This window comes from Aulostomus chinensis, chromosome 4, assembly GCF_037954235.1.
Source record: "Aulostomus chinensis isolate RoL2024-O1b breed Wild chromosome 4, RoL_Achi_v1.0, whole genome shotgun sequence".
NCBI classification, from domain to species: domain Eukaryota; kingdom Metazoa; phylum Chordata; class Actinopteri; order Syngnathiformes; family Aulostomidae; genus Aulostomus; species Aulostomus chinensis.
In genome coordinates this window covers 16,085,619-16,104,585 of record NC_141323.1, presented here as the reverse complement: position 1 = coordinate 16,104,585, position 18,967 = coordinate 16,085,619, and the positions used below count along the sequence as shown (strand labels likewise).

Here is an 18,967-nt window from a genome sequence, read left to right as displayed (position 1 = left end):
CATGACTACAGTAAACAAATCTCTGCCATCTGTGCCTGAGTGGAGAGCAGCTAAAAAATGCACATTTTTAGTGTGTGAAAAGCAAATAACTCTGCATTTGTTGCTTGGAAGTGGAATATAATTCCATATTTTTGGAGAGATTTTTCTGAGGAATCCATTGTGTGTTTTGTGAAGCTGTGTGAGTTTCAGTGTAGATGTGAGAAGCGTTTGTTTGAAAGTATGTACCATGAGAGGACACGGCCTCCCCATTGACTTCCATTGTAACGTAAAACGTGTCTCCCCGACTTTGACGGCTTATAAAATCCAAACCGAGCGCGTAGTATATTATTCTTACTGAACTTTTAATCAGCACAGTTGGGAGAGTAATGTGTGAAAGTCTGGAAGCGATGCCATTTACGGTTTAGGAGGAGATAGATTTTGTTCGGGGAGGAGCAAAAGTCCTCATTTTGACAGTTTTGTCCAATTTGTGGACATTGTGTTGTAGATAGGTGAGAGGTCAGAGCGTATGAATTGTTCGTCTTGATGAGACGAGTGCAACGGTGATGGTCCCGTGTGTGTGGGACATTCGTGCAAGCAGTTATAGGTCTCCAAAGTTTTTGCGAGTTTTTTTGCTCCCTAGGTGGCGCTATTGAGTTTTTGCGAAATTTTTTTTTTAAATATAAAATTTTTCGCCAGACCGGACGTGTGTGCAAAATTTCAGCGAATTTCATGCATGTTCAGGGGGTCAAATTAAGCGTTAAAGTGGCGGCGGAAGAAAGAAAGAATAATTAAAGCTGCAAGCAGCGTTGTTAGGGCCTGAGCCCCCGCCTAACCGCGGCCGGATCGCCGGCCCCAATCCAACGGTGTAATCGGCAAATCCCTAGGCCTTGTAGTTTAGGAGATACGAGCCTCAGTTCGCTGCACAGCGTGACTGCAGAGTTGAGAGCCGGCCCTTTAAGAGCCCCTCCCTTCTCTGCTCGCTCTCTGCCATCTGTGTCAGAGTGGAGAGCAGAGGAGTATTTGGCAGTTTTACTGTGAAACACAGTCATAACTCAGCATATGTGGGTCAAAAGTGTAATGTAAAGACATCAGTGCGTAGAGTTTTTTCTCAGGAATTCAATGGTGTGTTTTTTGAAGGTGTGAGTGTTTTAGTTTAGAAGCTACAAGTGTTTGTTTGAGAGTATGTACATGAGGGTTGAGAAGCTCCAATTTTGGTTTCCATGACTACAGTAAACAAATTTCTGCCATCTGTGCCTGAGTGGAGAGCAGCAAAAAAATGCACATTTTTAGTGTGTGAAAAGCAAATAACTCTGCATTTGTTGCTTGGAAGTGGAATATAATTCCATATTTTTGTAGGGATTTTTCTGAGGAATCGACTGATATGTTTTGTGAAGCTGTGAGAGTTTTAGTTTAGATGTGAGAAGCGTTTGTTCGAGAGTATGTACCATGAGAGGACACGGCTTCCCCATTGACTTCCATTAAAACGTAAAACGTGTCTCCCCGACTTTGACGGCTTATAAAATCCAAACCGAGCAACTTATATAAATTTTTTTCTCAACTTTTAATCAGCACAGTTGGGAGAGTAATGTGTGAAAGTTTGGAAGCGATGCCATTTACGGTTTAGGAGGAGATAGATTTTGTTCGGGGAGGAGCAAAAGTCCTCATTTTGACAGTTTTGTCCAATTTGTGGACATTCTGTTGCAGATAGGTGAGAGGTCAGAGCGTATGAAATTTTCGCCTTAATGAGACGAGTCCAACGGTCTTGGTCCCATGTCTGTGGGACATTCGTGCAAGCAGTTATAACGATTCTATTTTTGTTTTACTTTTGTAGTTCTGTAGGTGGCGCTATTGAGTTTTTCCAGATTTTTTTTTTTAAATATCGAATTTTTCGCCGGACCAGACGTGCGTGCCAAATTTCAGCGAATTTCATGCATGTTCAGGGGGTCAAATTAAGCGTTTAAGATGTCGCGGAAGAAAGAAAGAATAATAATAATAATAATAATAATAAAACGCAGCAATTTCAGATATAATTTTTGCCACCATTGGTTTCAATGGGGGACCTCACCCCCCGTCCCCCCCCGGACCCTCCTGTGATGTTTTTAGAGGCCTGTGATGCTCCTAAGTGTGTGTTTTTACTGCTTTTAGCGCTGACTTCGTGTCTCTCTGACTTCGAAACATAATAGGGTCTTCGCCCAGAAGTACCTTCTGGCTCAGGCCCTAATTAAAGCTGCAAGCAGCGTTGTTAGGGCCTGAGCCCCCGCGCGGCCTACGGCCGCGTCCTTGACACCGGCCCGAATCCAACGGTGTAATCGGCAAATCCCTCGGCCTTGTAGTTTAGGAGATACGAGCCTCAGTGCGCTGCACAGTGTGACTGCAGAGCTGAGAGCCGGCCCTTTAAGAGCCCCTCCCTTCTCTGCTCGCTCTCTGCCATCTCTGTCAGAGTGGAGAGCAGAGGAGGATTTGGCAGTTTTACTGACAAACACAGTCATAACTCTGCATATGTTGGTCAAAAGTGTAATGTAAAGACATCAGTGCGTAGAGTTTTTTGTCAGGAATTCAATGGTGTGTTTTCTGAAGGTGTGAGTGTTTTAGTTTAGAAGCTACAAGTGTTTGTTTGAGAGTATGTACATGAGGGCAGAGAAGCTGCAATTGTGGTTTCCATGACTACAGTAAACAAATCTCTGCCATCTCTGTCAGAGCTGAGAGCAGAGCTGAGAGCAGAGCTGCCAGCTGGCCCTTTAAGAACCCCTCCCCCGCTGCACTTTCTTTGATCTGTGCTAGAGTGGAGAGAGTGGAGGATTAAGAGAAATGTAGTGTGTAAAAGCTGAATAACTCGGCCTACGTTGGTCGAAAGTAACACAAAATACCATATTTTTGTAGGGATTTTTGTCAGGAATACAGTGATATGTTTTTAAAAGCTGTGCGATGTATGGTATAGACGTGAGAAGCATTTGTTCGAGAGTATGTACAATGAGAGGACACGGCCACCCCATTGACTTCCATTGTAAGCGTGAAATGTGTCTCCCCGACTTTGACGGCTTATAAAATCCAAACCGAGCGCGTAGTATATAATTCTTACTGAACTTTTAATCAGCACAGTTGGGAGAGTAATGTGTGAAAGTTTGGAAGCGATGCCATTTACGGTTTAGGAGGAGATAGATTTTGTTCGGGAGTAAAAAAAGTCCTCATTTTGACAGTTTTGTCCAATTTGTGGACATTGTGTTGTAGATAGGTGAGAGGTCAGAGTGTATGAATTGTTCCTCTTGATGAGACGAGTGCAACAGTGTTGGTCCCGTGTGTGTGGGACATTCGTGCAAGAAGTTATAGCGATCCAATGTTTTTTGTTTGTTTTTTTGCTCCCTAGGTGGCGCTATAGAGTTTTGCCGATTTTTTTTTTCAAAATATCGAAATTTTCGCCAGACCGGACGTGCGTGCCAAATTTCAGCGAATTTCATGCATGTTCAGGGGGTGTAATTAAGGGGTTTTTTGGCGGCGGAACCGGAAAGAATAATAATAATAATAATAATAGGAAAAACTTTGCAATTTCAGATAAAATTTTTGCCACCATTGGTTTCAATGGGGGACCTCACCCCCCTGTCCCCCCCCGGACCCTCCTGTGATGTTTTTAGAGGCCTGTGATGCTCCTAAGTGTGTTTTTTTACTGCTTTTAGCGCTGACTTCGTGTCTCTCTGACTTCGAAACATAATAGGGTCTTCGCCCAGAAGTACCTTCTGGCTCAGGCCCTAATAATAATAAAACGTTACAATTTCAGATAAAATTTTTGCCACCATTGGTTTCAATGGGGGACCTCACCCCCCGTCCCCCCCCCGGACCCCCCTGTGATGTTTTTAGAGGCCTGTGATGTTCCTAAGTGTGTGTTTTTACTGCTTTTAGCGCTGACTTCGTGTCTCTCTGACTTCGAAACATAATAGGGTCTTCGCCCAGAAGTACCTTCTGGCTCAGGCCCTAATAAAACGGAGCAATTTCAGATATAATTTTTGCCACCATTGGTTTCAATGGGGGACCTCACCCCCCGTCCCCCCCCGGACCCCCCTGTGATGTTTTTAGAGGCCTGTGATGCTCCTAAGTGTGTATTTTTACTGCTTTTAGCGCTGACTTCGTGTCTCTCTGACTTCGAAACATAATAGGGTCTTCGCCCAGAAGTACCTTCTGGCTCAGGCCCTAATAATAATAGCCAAAAAAACTTTGCAATTTCAGATAAAATTTTTGCCACCATTGGTTTCAATGGGGGACCTCACCCTCCTGTCCCCCCCCGGACCCTCCTGTGATGTTTTTAGAGGCCTGTGATGCTCCTAAGTGTGTGTTTTTACTGCTTTTAGCGCTGACTTCGTGTCTCTCTGACTTCGAAACATAATAGGGTCTTCGCCCAGAAGTACCTTCTGGCTCAGGCCCTAATAATAATAAAACGTTACAATTTCAGATAAAATTTTTGCCACCATTGGTTTCAATGGGGGACCTCACCCCCCGGTCCCCCCCCGGACCCTCCTGTGATGTTTTTAGAGGCCTGTGATGCTCCTAAGTGTGTTTTTTTACTGCTTTTAGCGCTGACTTCGTGTCTCTCTGACTTCGAAACATAATAGGGTCTTCGCCCAGAAGTACCTTCTGGCTCAGGCCCTAAAAAGAATAATAAAACGCAGCAATTTCAGATATAATTTTTGCCACCATAGGTTTCAATGGGGGACCTCACCCCCCGTCCCCCCCCGGACCCTCCTGTGATGTTTTTAGAGGCCTGTGATGTTCCTAAGTGTGTGTTTTTACTGCTTTTAGCGCTGACTTCGTGTCTCTCTGACTTCGAAACATAATAGGGTCTTCGCCCAGAAGTACCTTCTGGCTCAGGCCCTAATAATAATAAAACGTTACAATTTCAGATAAAATTTTTGCCACCATTGGTTTCAATGGGGGACCTCACCCCCCTGTCCCCCCCCGGACCCTCCTGTGATGTTTTTAGAGGCCTGTGATGCTCCTAAGTGTGTTTTTTTACTGCTTTTAGCGCTGACTTCGTGTCTCTCTGACTTCGAAACATAATAGGGTCTTCGCCCAGAAGTACCTTCTGGCTCAGGCCCTAATAATAATAAAAAAACTTTGCAATTTCAGATAAAATTTTTGCCACCATTGGTTTCAATGGGGGACCTCACCCCCCTGTCCCCCCCCGGACCCCCCTGTGATGTTTTTAGAGGCCTGTGATGCTCCTAAGTGTGTGTTTTTACTGCTTTTAGCGCTGACTTCGTGTCTCTCTGACTTCGAAACATAATAGGGTCTTCGCCCAGAAGTACCTTCTGGCTCAGGCCCTAATTAAAGCTGCAAGCAGCGTTGTTAGGGCCTGAGCCCCCGCCTAACCGCGGCCGGATCGCCGGCCCGAATCCAACGGTTTAATCGGCAAATCCCTAGGCCTTGTAGTTTAGGAGATACGAGCCTTAGTTCGCTGCACAGCGTGACTGCAGAGCTGAGAGCCGGCCATTTTAGAGCCCCTCCCTTCTCTGCTCGCTCTCTGCCATCTGTGTCAGAGTGGAGAGCAGAGGAGGATTTGGCAGTTTAACTGTGAAACACAGTCATAACACTGCATATGTTGGTCAAAAGTGTAATGTAAAGACATCAGTTCGTAGAGTTTTTTCTCAGGAATTCAATGGTGTGTTTTCTGAAGGTGTGAGTCTTTTAGTTTAGAAGCTACAAGTGTTTGTTTGAGAGTATGTACATGAGGGCAGAGACCCTCCAATTGTGGTTTCCATGACAACAGTAAACAAATCTCTGCCATCTCTGTCAGAGCTGAGAGCTGAGCTGCCAGCTGGCACATTAAAAACCCCTCCCCCGCTGCACTTTCTTTTATCTGTACTAGAGTGGAGAGAGTGGAGGATTCAGAGAAATGTAGTGTGTAAAAGCTAAATAAGTCGGCATACGTTAGTCAAAAGTCACACAAAATACAATATTTTTGTAGGGATTTTTGTCAGGAATACAGTGGTGTGTTTTCTGAAGCTGTGCAATGTATGGTATAGACGTGAGAAGCATTTGTTTGACAGTATGTACCTGAGAGGACACGCTCTCCCCATAGACTTCCATTATAACGTGAATTTTTGTCGCAACTTTGACGGCTTATAAAATCCAAACCGAGCGCGTAGTATATTATTCTTACTGAACTTTTAATCAGCAAAGTCGGGAGAGTAATGTGTGAAAGTTTGGAAGCGATACCATTTACGGTTTAGGAGGAGATAGATTTTGTTCGGAGGGTGCGATGGTGAAAAATTGGACGTTTGTGTCCAAATTGTGGACATCCTGTTGGAGTTAGGTCAGGGGTCAGAGTGTATGAATTTTTCGTCTTGATGAGACGAATCCAGCGGTGTTGGTCCCATGTCTGTGGGACATTCCTCGGGGAAGTTATTGACGTAAACGTGTTTTTGGCTTGCTAGGTGGCGCTGTTGAGTTTTGCGTTAAATTTTTTTTTAAAATATAAAATTTTTCGCCGGACCGGATGTGCGTGCAAAAATTCAGCGAATTTCATGCATGTTCAGGGGGTGTAATTAAGGGTTTTTTTGGCGGCGGAACCGGAAAGAATAAGAAGAAGAAGAAAAAAACGCAGCAATTTCAGATATAATTTTGCCACCATTGGTTTCAATGGGGGACCTCACCCCCTGTCCCCCCCCGGACCCTCCTGTGATGTTTTTAGAGGCCTGTCATCCTCCTAAGTGTGTGTTTTTACTGCTTTTAGCGCTGACTTCGTGTCTCTCTGACTTCGAAACATAATAGGGTCTTCGCCCAGAAGTACCTTCTGGCTCAGGCCCTAAAAAAAAAAAAGGAATAAAGAAGTCCTCCCCACCTATTCCCACTGTAATAAAGTCACTTCTGTGTGGCGTATGTCCATGTTTTTTGCACCCACACACATCTTCAGGAATGTGTGTGCCTTTTTTGTGGCCTGCACAGTGAAGCTCTTAAGACCAAAAGATGAGCTTTTTAAGCAGTTATTGACTTGTGTCTCCTCAGCTGACCACCATCTTATCCCCCCTGTGTGGGTTGCCTGGCTACGAAATTGTGGCTCACCCTCACCTGACAGAGGGGTCACAGCACGGCTCAGTCATCTCGCCCACTGCTTCAAAAAATATATCTCCGCCACGACAGCTGAAGTACTTGGCTGCTAAATCCTTGCTTGATTAATTTTCAGATGTCAGGTTTTTTTGCTTTCCTTTTTTTTGTCCTTAAATCAAAGAGGACTACTGCCAAGAAAAAGGAAAACCCTCTCACTGCCTCGACATTTTATTTACATTTTGAAGGGTGGATTTTCTAGGAAACCTGTTGGATATTTTCCAGAGTATTTGTCATCTTAAGTCAAACACACACACACACACACACACAAAACAAATGTTTAACTAAATGTTGGATGGCAAAATCCTTGGCAGGCTCCACACTGATGCGATACTTCAACCAAAAATATTTTTTGTTTGTTTTGCCTTTGGAAGTACTTACAAATACTCATGAAGATATTTTGTTGTGACTCCAGAACACACAGAAAGCCAGCCATATATATTTTTGGCTGAATGCGTTAACTGGGCACAGTTTGCGCTACCAAGAACAAGCAACAGACCAGATATTTTACAGTTCCTTTCTTTCTTTCTCTAATCCAAGTGTTTGTGAATTACTCAATGTGTGGCTGGATAAAGAAAATGTGGATCATAGCCAGTGATGCGCTTTTTGTAAACAGACATTTTTAGGCAAGTTTTGCTGTTGTTTTGTTGTTGTAGCTGCTGTTAGCTATCAGTAGCCATTAGCTTCAAGTTACTTGGCTGGCTCTTTCAGCGTCCTGGAGTCACAAACATCCAAAAAACATCTTTATAAGCTCAAGAAACCTATTTCTGAGACCCTGAATGCAAAAACACTTTTGGGGTGAAGTATCACTTTAATTACTAAACAGACTCCTGGTAATATTGCCCAAATTTGCCCTGGTACAAAATAATAAAAAAAACAAAAACAAAGCAGAGGGGCTTGTTGTTCTTCACTGGGGTATATCTTCTCTTCTCACCCATACAAACTGAGGGAAAGAATATCAAGTGTGGTGTCTTGACCAGCATGAGGAGGAGAGCATACCAGCATTATGAGGAAACAACAAACCATTTATATTCAACAAGTTTTGCTCCACGCCTCCTCACTCCACCTTGGCGTGTGTTTGTGTGCGGTGAGACGAAGCGTGCACTGCGGCTACAGTTATTGTCAACTGGATTAAATTAAAAAAAGATTTATTCAAGAGCGCTAAAAAAAAATAAACAACAGACAAAGGAAGTGAGTGTGCAGCCTGAGGGAGGAGAGGAGTGAAGTGACAGACTAAAATGAGATTTTATTCTCCATGGCCAACAGAATGGTAGGAAGTGAAGATGTTGGGTTTAGATACACAAGTATGTAATCACAGACACAAAAGCATAAAAATACATTTGCCTTTTCTGATCTCCTGACAAATGTCACCATCAGGGCAGAAAACAGAGGCATCTAAGTTTAGAGTCTCAAAAAGGAAGGATAGAAATGGCCTCGCACCCTTTCCACTGATATGTGATGTCCCGGGAGTCTGCAGGGGCCCTGGACAAACACGGTGACCAGCTTCCCACAAAGCCTTGCCAAAGGTTAGCACTGACAGGAAGCTTACGACTACAGCGCCCGCTGCTCTTTCATTCCATCTTTTCGCATAATCTCACATCTATCATTTTCCACCACGTCTCCCAGCTTGCACTTCAAGCTAAAACCCCCAGTGAGTCAACGGGACCTGTCACCACACCACACACACACTTCAGACATCCCCAATAAGTCTGCGTGAGTGCAATTCATCTTTACATGCAAACGCGTATATATAACCTCCTATACGTGGAGTGCTGTAAAGGTCACACGTTGAGTCGTGAACAGTGTGATAATGCATCATACTTGGATAAACAGCTAGTGGTGAGTGTAGCAGCACATAAATCCCATGCAGAGAGAAATGGCCTCTTTTCCACAGGGAACTGGGACAGCTCATCTCCAGTCAGTGTCACATGGAATGTGAGTAAAAGCTTTGGTTCTACACGTGAGTGTGTCTAACATAGTGCTTTATTTTCATTATTTCGTACATGTTGTACATACAGTAGCTAGATAAGTATGTGAGAACTGTGTACGGGATGGATTTTTTTTGGTCTTCAACAGCAAGATCGCACCCTGCAGTTTATGGTTAAGAGACACTAGAGGGACTTTTTTTTTGGTTACCAACAGCTCAATCCACCGTAGGTTTGCCTATTCTGTCAGATCATAGCATAAACTTTTGAATCTTGCAAAATCCCCCAAAAATGATGCATTTTTTTTCAAGATTTGTACTCAGTGTTTGGTAAAATTTACTCATTATGTTATGTACCGCAAAAAGTAACTTGTATGAGTACATGACATCAAGAACCTTGTGCATTCCTAATATGGATTATATTATCATTACATGTTACCGGTACATCATTTCAGTAGCGGCGACATCATTCTCCTTATCCGGACTTATCACTAGTGCAGCAAATCAAGCTGCAGATGCTTTTGTGTGTGTGTGTGTGTGTGTGTGTGTGTGTGTGTGTGTGTGTGTGTGTGTCAGGTGTCTTTTCATATGTGAGTGGATGTAATGAGCTCCATCATTCCGAGAAAACTCTGTCGGGAATAGAGAACAGTAGGGAACAGCAGGGAACAGCTGCACCTAAACAAACAACGACTGTACATACATATACAACCTCATATTGGCTCACACACCCTTCGCTCCCCATGAGTATCACCGCTCTCTCACACTTAAATTATTTTTCACGATTGCCAAAGAGGATACTGCAGGATGTAACACGGGTTACCTGCTGGAATCTATCACGAGTTTGTAAATTACATGTTTTAAGTTGGGTTATTGACTTTTTTACACAGAGAAATGCGTACAAGATGAGCGTATTTTTCATTTCTTAACCTCCCCAGACATACAATGCTTTCTTTCACATTGTTTTTGTTTGTTTTTTTTTCCATTTCGTACTGTTTCACTTTTGCTCCACATCACGTCTCCAGGCAGCCTAATTAAATCCCATTGAGACACAAAAGTTCACCAAGAAATAACCGCTTTTCCCCCACGGGAACCAAACTGATCTGACATTACTGTATGCGCACATGCTAAACTGGTCTACAACTCTAATTAATAGTTGCAAAAGAACATATACACCTGTTATAATTCTTGACATACAGGCTCTCCTGGTCCTTTACGTCTTCCCCACCAGTATATTAAACCGTAGCCGACTATAAATCGTAACACAAATCAATCCCTGGAGCACTATCACTCTTTCTACAGTGGCACCGACGTGAGCTCATGTAGAGAAATGAAGACATTCTAATGAGAAAGATGTCATCTTCCACACTTTACAATGTCCTCACATTAACATATGAAATGTTAATTCTATCAAGTATGGATAAGTCACAGATATGCCTTCTTTCTTTCTTTTTGTTAATCTCTAAGGACATTTTCAACTTTGAGGAAATCAAAAGCCAAAAATATTTCCTCTCATTATTACAAAGAGGCAACAGATAGTATCTTATCTCTGTCATAAGAGAGAGAGAGAGAGAGAGAGAGAGAAGTAGGGATGGAAAGAGAGAGAGAGAGAGAGGACGCGAGCTTTGAAGTGAGCACATTATGTTCACAATTTGAGCGCATAAAAACATACATGACGCTTGAACTCACACATAAACAAGCTTCGGCCAAACACGCCCTGTTAAATCCAATTAACCCTCTGCTCCCCTCAATGTAGCCCTGCCTCTGTCTTGTAACACCAGACATTCTCGCCATTTCATTAACACACGCGCACACACACACACGTAGACATAGCTACGCCCCATCTTTACCTCGCCATCATTGTAATCCAGCCCTAAAGTTTCTAATGCGCCTCCTTTAATCCAATCAGCCTATCACAGCTCATTGTGCAAAGGCCTGTGTCACATGACCGCTCACTCGTTAGCCCAACGTTCGCTAGCAGTTAGCAGTAATGTAATTCCAGTGATTTTTTTTCCCCCCTCCTTTAATGTGATTTGGGAAGTCTCGGCTCCAGCTTCCACGAGTCTCGCGCCAAACCCCCTGTGGGCTACGCTAATCAGTTTCCAGCATTTCGGTGGGAGACAATGATCCCAGTGTTAGCACGAGCTAATGACACACTAATACAATTAGCCTAGCCTCCCCAGAGGAGCCAGGGCCCATTTTGGGCCCACCACTTGCAGGCTCCTCATCCACTTTACCTACATTACTATAGAGCCTAATGGCCTCTTGCTTAAAAGAAGGATGGTACACAGATGGGAAGGGATTACGCATGTTCTTGAGTTACCGATATGTGTCGGATACGTGCCACATTCATGCCTGCTAAGATGTTTAATATTACCTTCTCTTCTAATAGCTTCAATAAAGCACTCAATTCTTTTGGTTGACACTTTTATTTAGAGGCCGGCATATATTACCATCAGGGTACTGATGCATGAAATGTGTATGCACTCATGCACTATCATGCTTTTTGGATATAAATACACAGGGAATTATTATTTTACATTCGTTGAGTACCAGATGAGAGGAATCTGCAGTATAAGAAAGAGAAGTCCCTGTAGAATTCTCCTCTGCAGCATAGAGGTTATCTCATATTTTGTCTTATAGGGAAATCCTACTCAAACCATTAACATGAACATCCTCTTAGGGCAGGTTGAAGATAATGTCTTACAGAATACATTACGCCTTTCTTACACTGAGAGACATTCCAAGAGCACAAGAAAAGCGCCGTCAGCTATCATAAACATGCCATCAGGCTTATCAGCGAGCCGCATCATCAACATCAGCTAATGGGCAGGACTAATGTGCTCCTGATTGAAAGGCGTAGGTTAGAACGTGGCTTGCAAAATTCAATAGTGGAATCACTGGTCCGCATGGACCTCAAATGGTCTATGAACGCAGTCGACAAAGGGGCTTTAGAAAAACATTAAAGGAAATGTGATAATGTAACTTTTAGAAGTGTTTGGAGAGAATAGGCTGTAAATTAGTGATATATTAGAGCCTTTAATCTAACTTTGATTAACTGTGTAAGAACTTACTTGAACTTGGCATTCACTTGGTCTGCAGCTTTATGGTAGTTCTCAGTGGTGACCTTGTAGAACTGAGCACTCTGCGGAAAGACAAAGATGGAAGCATTTGAGAGGAAAGATACATTAACATCCTCCAATTGTTCAGATAGAAGCACGGTAAAAGGAAACATTTGGAGGTAGAGAAAGCTTCTAAAAGTTCAAATCTATTACGGTTTGACCTCCAGTGGAGTCAAGCCAACATTTTCCATCACAAACTTTATAAAACTCATATAGAGAGGAGAATTGTGAGTTCTATTACCACTTGTTGTCTGAAAGACGGAAACCATCTTGAGCTTTACAGTATTGTGAAGCATGGGTCATGAAAGACGTTAAATCCCTGTATTTTTCTTTTTATTATGCAATATGTGATCATGAACATTGCCTCTCTGTGTCAGGTTTTTTTATTGGTGTGAGTGCTTATCCTCTCGTGAAAAAAAAAAAAAAGACTGCTGTAATAACAGGCAGCAATCCTGTTAGGTCAGAAGGTCACTAGTCAACAATGTACAGAACATCGGTCATAGTCCCCAGGTGACCCATAGCAAATGACCCAATAGCAGGGCCACTCCAACTGAATTACTTCCTCAAACACAGCGATATAACTCCACCATTTATTGCTGTTTGAGGGAGATGTGTTTTGTCAGCCCTCAGTGGCTCTTATGCACATTTATGATCAAATGGTTAAAAGGTTGTAAAATGTGACGGAAGACTTGATTGAGTAAAGTGTGGAGGGTTTAGAGGGGCACAATAGTTGGGTTTACATCCAAATACAGCACAAAATATCAACAAATATAAGTTGAAAAAAGTGAAACTATTTATGTGAATATCAAGAGGAGCTTCTCTTTGTCTCTATTTCCTCTTCCATGCATTCAGCCCGTGCTGCGTAATTGTGTGCGCATTAGCACGTTCAGTCATGTGGTTTTTTTATTCCTAAATTCAAGAATAGTGAGGTCAGAGCCACATTTTGTGGGTTTAGTAGGAACCTATAAAGGGTCCCTGGACCTACCTCCCTTTGTAATAACTTCCCCCTATTTATGACAGTTTTATGTACAGTTTTTCAAGCCATTGAAGAACATAAAAAAGGGTACAAATCTGAGAATAAAATCTACAAGTATCTGGTTTCCTCCTACTTACTCTACTTGCTTTCCACAAGTTTGTTTTCCGTTTTCTCATCCACTTTTCTGAAAACTATACTTCAGAAGCAAATATTGACACCAGGAAGGTGTTTTTCTGCCATTATCAAAGTACGTTAGAATGCATGATGCAATAAATTAGACCTGTTAGAAACAAATGCACATCTTATCTTAAAGAAATTGTAAGTACAACAGACGTGCTGACTGTCTGACACTTACATACATCACCATATGAACAATTAACAGTTGGTTGTCTTAGACAGCAATTTCATTGAAAAAGAATGTGGAAAGAATGTCGAATGAAATCCATCAATATCTGAACAAACTATTTTTATTGCCTTGTTGTGTAACCACGACCGCTGGCTTTAGAAGAGCAGCAAAAGCACACACATATGCAACTACTGAACTTTTAACAATGGCTTTGAAAGAATTTTAAACTTAATTCAATCAGAAAAAGAGTGGTCTGCATTTATAACTCCAGACAAAACAAGAGGATACTTGCGAAAGTGTATGCAGTAAAATAATCACTCAAATCAATCCCTCTTGATTAGGGTTTTCTATTCTTTCTTTTTTTTTCCATAAACGGGCAAATTGTAATTGAAAATGAAATTCGATTAATTGCCCGGCACCTGATAGAAATGTGACAAATGTGAGTCTTTTGGTCTTTTCTGCCCCAACTTAACCTCCTTGTAAGGAAGACATTAATCATAGTTCAGAACAGATCAATAGGAATGAGCTGCGCTGCTGAAAAGATCAATAGTCCTGTTGTAGAGCTAAAGCAAGATGAGACATGACAATGCTAACAAAAAAAAAAAATTCCGATACGAGACAGAAGTCCTGCTCACGTCGACACTTCTGCTCATTCTGTTGTGTCACAAGCATAACTGACATGTTTAGGTGCTTTCATAAAAACCCCAAAATAAAACATAAAGACTTGTGTAGTTCTGCAGAGTGAATAGACATTTCCTGTTTTATCGTCATCCTTGAGTTGCCCTGCTGCCAATATTCTGTGGCTAAGTTCAAAGGAAATATTATCGTCATGGTTACAAAAAAATAAACAAACAGAAAGTATTTGGGGGGAGAAAGTACGCCGTCTTCAGTGTCAAAAACTGTGAATACTCATTCCTAACACATTGAAGAAAGAAAAAAAATAAGGAATCCACGGAGTTCATTGTGAAAGAGCATTAACCACCTGCTGCTTGGTTGCTGAATACAAACACACACCGGTGTAAGCACTTTCAAACGCTACCCAGAGAGTCTCTCCGGAGCATTAATAACAACTTTATATTTTCAAGAATGTTTGAAGTTTTGTCTCCATGGGGGTTAGTGTTGGGATTTGATGCATGAAATCTGTAACACAAAAGTGGTCCCGTCTAAAGTTTAAGAGGCAACTTGTAAGCTCATGCTGTATCTGTGCCCTCTCGGCCTTGAACCAAGTGGTTTTCAGTTTAGACAAAGAAACTGTCAAGAGCTAAGAAAAAGGATTTAGTGAGAAGCTTATTCACAGATAAAAAGACTAAAAGAAGTTTTTTTTTTTTTTCCTTTTTCTTTTTAGGAGGGAGGCTGCCTGCTAAAGAGACAAGAATAAGACTTCTCCTGGGTGCCGGGATAGAGCCAAAGGAAGAGAAAGGGAGAGCTGGATTTGGGGCCGTCTAGAATACTAAGTGTAAGGTAATAATACCTGCCTAAATGGCAGAACTGGCACTAATCAGCGCGCTAATCCATCTGGGAGGACAAAAAGGCCATGTGTGACAGTGATTGCAGAGACCACTTACACACATACAAACAGTGCGTGTGCGCTCACACACGAGATACTAGCATGGATACAAGTGTGAACACACTCACAAATGCATCTACACACACCCTGGGGGCTGGATATCAACAGTAATGCACCAAAAAAAAAAAAAAAAAAAAAAAAAAAATCCCAGTCAGTCACTTGCTCAGCACCAGGCAGAAGAGTGTAATTTGTGTGATTGCTGAGTGGTCTCAAATTGTGATTTCCTGCTGTTGCCCCAACTGATTTAGAGACAAGCTCTGACCTTTAATAAGCCCAGAGAAGAGAGGGAAGAGGGGCCGCTTTCAGTTTGAAAACATTCCCGAACTGATCAAAGATACATTGGCGAAGGTGTACGAAACACACACTTTATTCGAGTCTCACAAACGATGGTGGTTTTTTTTTTTGGTTACTTTTTTTTTTGTGTGTGGCTGATTCGTGAGGTCACCTGTCGCTGTGTTTACCACCGTCTATAATCAAAGTAACTAGAATAAAAACTTGAGTCTGTTTATTTCCCCTCTATTTACTTGCTCTCCACTGGGTTTTAGCTAATTTGAAGACACACACACACACACACACAGAAAAAAAAATGCTAGTGGTGGGGGGGGGGGGGGGGTGTCATAGACAAATTAAGTCATTACTGCTAATGCACCGGAGCGATATGGAGAAGATAGAAGCCGCATTCCAATATATTCTCTGGCTTAATTTAGAGAAAAAGCCTCCCATTTTTAATGAATAAAACAAATACGTCCTGGAGCTAATGGTTTCTGTCTCTTAATGAGCCAAAGTGGGTAGAAAACCCTCCGTGGGCAGCACTAGGGTGGGCAGAGGGAGAAACAATGATACTGCTTTGGAACTTGATGGAACAAAGCGAGAAAGAAAGCAAAGGGGTTCATTTTCAATTTGTCATCAACCTCAACTTTGACCAACACTTTTTTTGACATCATCTTCCATGATCCTCTTTGAGAGGCTTACTGGCCCCAAAATGCTCAATTACAGTCCGCGGCTGATGGACATGTATCAGAGTTTATAACAACAACAACAACAAAAATATCAGTTAATTATCCATATAAAAGATAATTAAGTTTGAAAAAAAAGAAAAATGTTATTGCATTCTACCATTTTGAGTTGACAAGATTATTAGCTTTCATATTTGGAGACGCAAGATCAAAAATGTCGGTGTAATAAATATCTCAGGTAATAGTCTTGAAAATAATGTCATGGTTGGCGCTTATTGTGCACAGTCAACACTATGCAGTAGTAACAGACAAATATGCTCACACAAAGCAAGCAAACACTGTTCAATTCTTATCTTTTTTTTTCTTTTTTTTCTTTTTTTTTAACCTCTGCCACCTTCTTTTTTCAAAAGCAGGAGGACATTTTGTATGGAATCTAATGCCATTAATAGGGAGGTAGGATAGAACGTGAGTTGAGGAACAATCGAATGCAATTTCGGAAAGGTTCTCACACTGATGACATCATATCCCCTCGAGGAGTTTGTCATTCCTTGGTTTTTATTTCCCTCTTAGAGAGCCAAATACAGCTGCTCCAAAAAAAAAAAAGTAAGTGGAGGAAAACAAAGCTTGACAGGCTTATTTAATACATCTCATTACTGATGCTCTGCTGTGATTGGAGAATCTCCGCTTGAGGGGAACTTTCAGCAATTACGGAAGCAAGATTTTCAGTTAATTTCACAAGGCAAAAGCAGAAATGTACTTTATCTTTTTCCATGGACAGATAAACTACAAATACAACATTTTTTTTTTAAAGTTAGCATCAACATGTCTATATGTATATGTAGTCTTTTTGACATTTTCTGCTTTTGGATTTCTTTTTCTTCAACATAAATGAATGTGCTGCTCTGTTGTGAAATCACCGTTGCCTGAAAAGACTTCACTTTAAATCCCCGTGAATCCCGTCATGCAGCTCTAACAGCGGACGGTCTTAGCCTCAGTTATTCAGCGCTATGTCTTCAATAAGGATTTATTTGTCTCCGGTTATACGACTAGCAGATCCGGGGAGGCAACACTGATCATTCTTGGATGAGGGAGAATTACAAAAGCATTTTAAATAGTTTGACGACTTGCGGCTGATTCGAAGTACAAAATTCCACATTTAAAATTTTCCTTCTTAACAAAGCAAATATACTTCATATTTGAGCATCTTTCTCTGGCGAGGATGACTGAAGGTTGACAGGGAGAAGGATAGTGACATGACCGACAGACGGTGAGATGAAGACAGCAAGTGAGAGGCAGAGAGAGAGCGAGATATAGAGATAGAAGCCATTACTGTTTTTAATGCTCTTTCCCCTGTATGTCTGCCTTTCACACTGCTGTGAAGCTCCGCTATGAGATGGCAATTGCTGCCGTGATTGTCCTCCATGGGAGAGCAGAAAAATCCAATTTCATCGATATACAAGGCGAAAAGAAAGATAGAAAAGAAGAGAAGAACAATCCCTTCTGAAAAAAAATGAAGCATGGAGGGGGTGAGAAAAAAGGGAGAGATATCAAGAAAGATACGGTTGGGGAGGGCTGGATGGTAGGGGGTGGAGTTGCGGGGGGGGCACAGACAAGTTGATTGTTAAATATGAGGTTGTTTTACAGCAGGGCAGGTATTGAGTGAAAATGTAATAAATATATAGATATTGTTTTCAGGGGCTATTTGGTAGCTGTGGCCCCAATGAGCGTCAGCAGCAGCAGAGGCAGCAGGCTGAGCTGTCTGCGAGCCTGGTGATGGCCTGTCACTGGAAGCCTCTCTGATGAATGGCCATGTTGGATTGAAACAGACATGTAATATATATCAGACTCATATTCCCTCTCTCTCTCTCTTCCTCTCTTTCTATCTCTTTGATATTCTGCTTCTTTCTACTGCTGTGCAAGATGCTGGGGGGTGGGACCCTGGAGGTAAAGAGGGAACGGAGGGCGAAGAATGCGATGGGAGATGCTATAAAAACGAGCGGTATGCTCCAAGTGGAGTCAGATTTGGTGCTGGCAACCTGGAGGAAGCAAAATGAAGCACAGCACTGGGCTTTGATAGCGGCGGCGGGGAGTGGCGTGAAAGAAAAACAGCCTTGTTCACCGTTTACCATTATCTTATGACTGGTCAGGACTCAGACAGTTGCTTCTTTATGACAGAAACATAGCATGTCAGGGTACATTTGTATCGTAGCCAATCTTTGCATTCAGACAGTATTGAATGCAGGCTATACAATTATTGCTTTTATTTTGTTTTATTTTTTAAAGCAATCCGAACCCAACAAAACCACTACAGTTACCCAAACTATGGTATTATGCGAGATGCACGGTATTCTTTGCCGAATGGAAGATGTTTTAACGTCTGATTTGTCCCATAGCCGGTATTTATCTATGTTGATGTTATCTGTACAACTAAGCATTTATATGATATTTAAGTATTGGAAAATACATGTAAACATTGCAAATGTTAAAAATACTTCTTTTTTTTTTATTTCCGAAACATTAGGAAAAGCCTATAAATTGTATGGTTTACCACATTATTTCAGATCATGCGCCTAAACAAAGGTGAAGATACTTGAAGTAATACTGGCCCGGTATATTTACAACAAATAAACAAACAAAAAAACACCTTCTGCTAATACGAGTGATGCGCTGGTATTATCGTGCATGCTAATGTTAAAGGTAAAAAGATGGCTTCAGTAGGAGGTAGATGTTACCGATAATTTCCTTAAACGCCTCTGACAATATTATAAATGTTCTCTTTTATCATGATTTTTTTCTTTTGTAAACCACTTTGAGCTGTAATCTTTGTAAGAAAGGTGCTATGCAAATAGCGTTTACTATAATCATTATTATTATTATAAACCCAAAGAAGGCCGTACTTCTCACCCTATTTCATCTAAGTTACAGAATGTTCAATAATCTATAGCTACAAACCTTTGAATCTCGGATTTGCTTAAAAAACTATTTAAAGAAGGGTTTTTTTTCCCCAG

At 41.7% G+C, this 18,967-nt stretch overlaps 1 protein-coding gene across 11 annotated transcripts in view; it reads right to left on the bottom strand.

Moving 5' to 3' along the window:
* Nucleotides 1-18,967, bottom strand: part of chchd3a (coiled-coil-helix-coiled-coil-helix domain containing 3a) — a 148,765-nt gene that overhangs the window by 82,953 nt on the left and 46,845 nt on the right. For 9 of the 11 annotated variants that reach the window (XM_086202070.1, XM_086202073.1, XM_086202072.1 and 6 more), the window contains one exon: nucleotides 12,067-12,137. In XM_086202070.1, coding sequence (XP_086058196.1) covers nucleotides 12,067-12,137 — 71 coding nt within the window. The other 2 variants (XM_086202078.1, XM_086202076.1) reach the window with 2 other exon arrangements.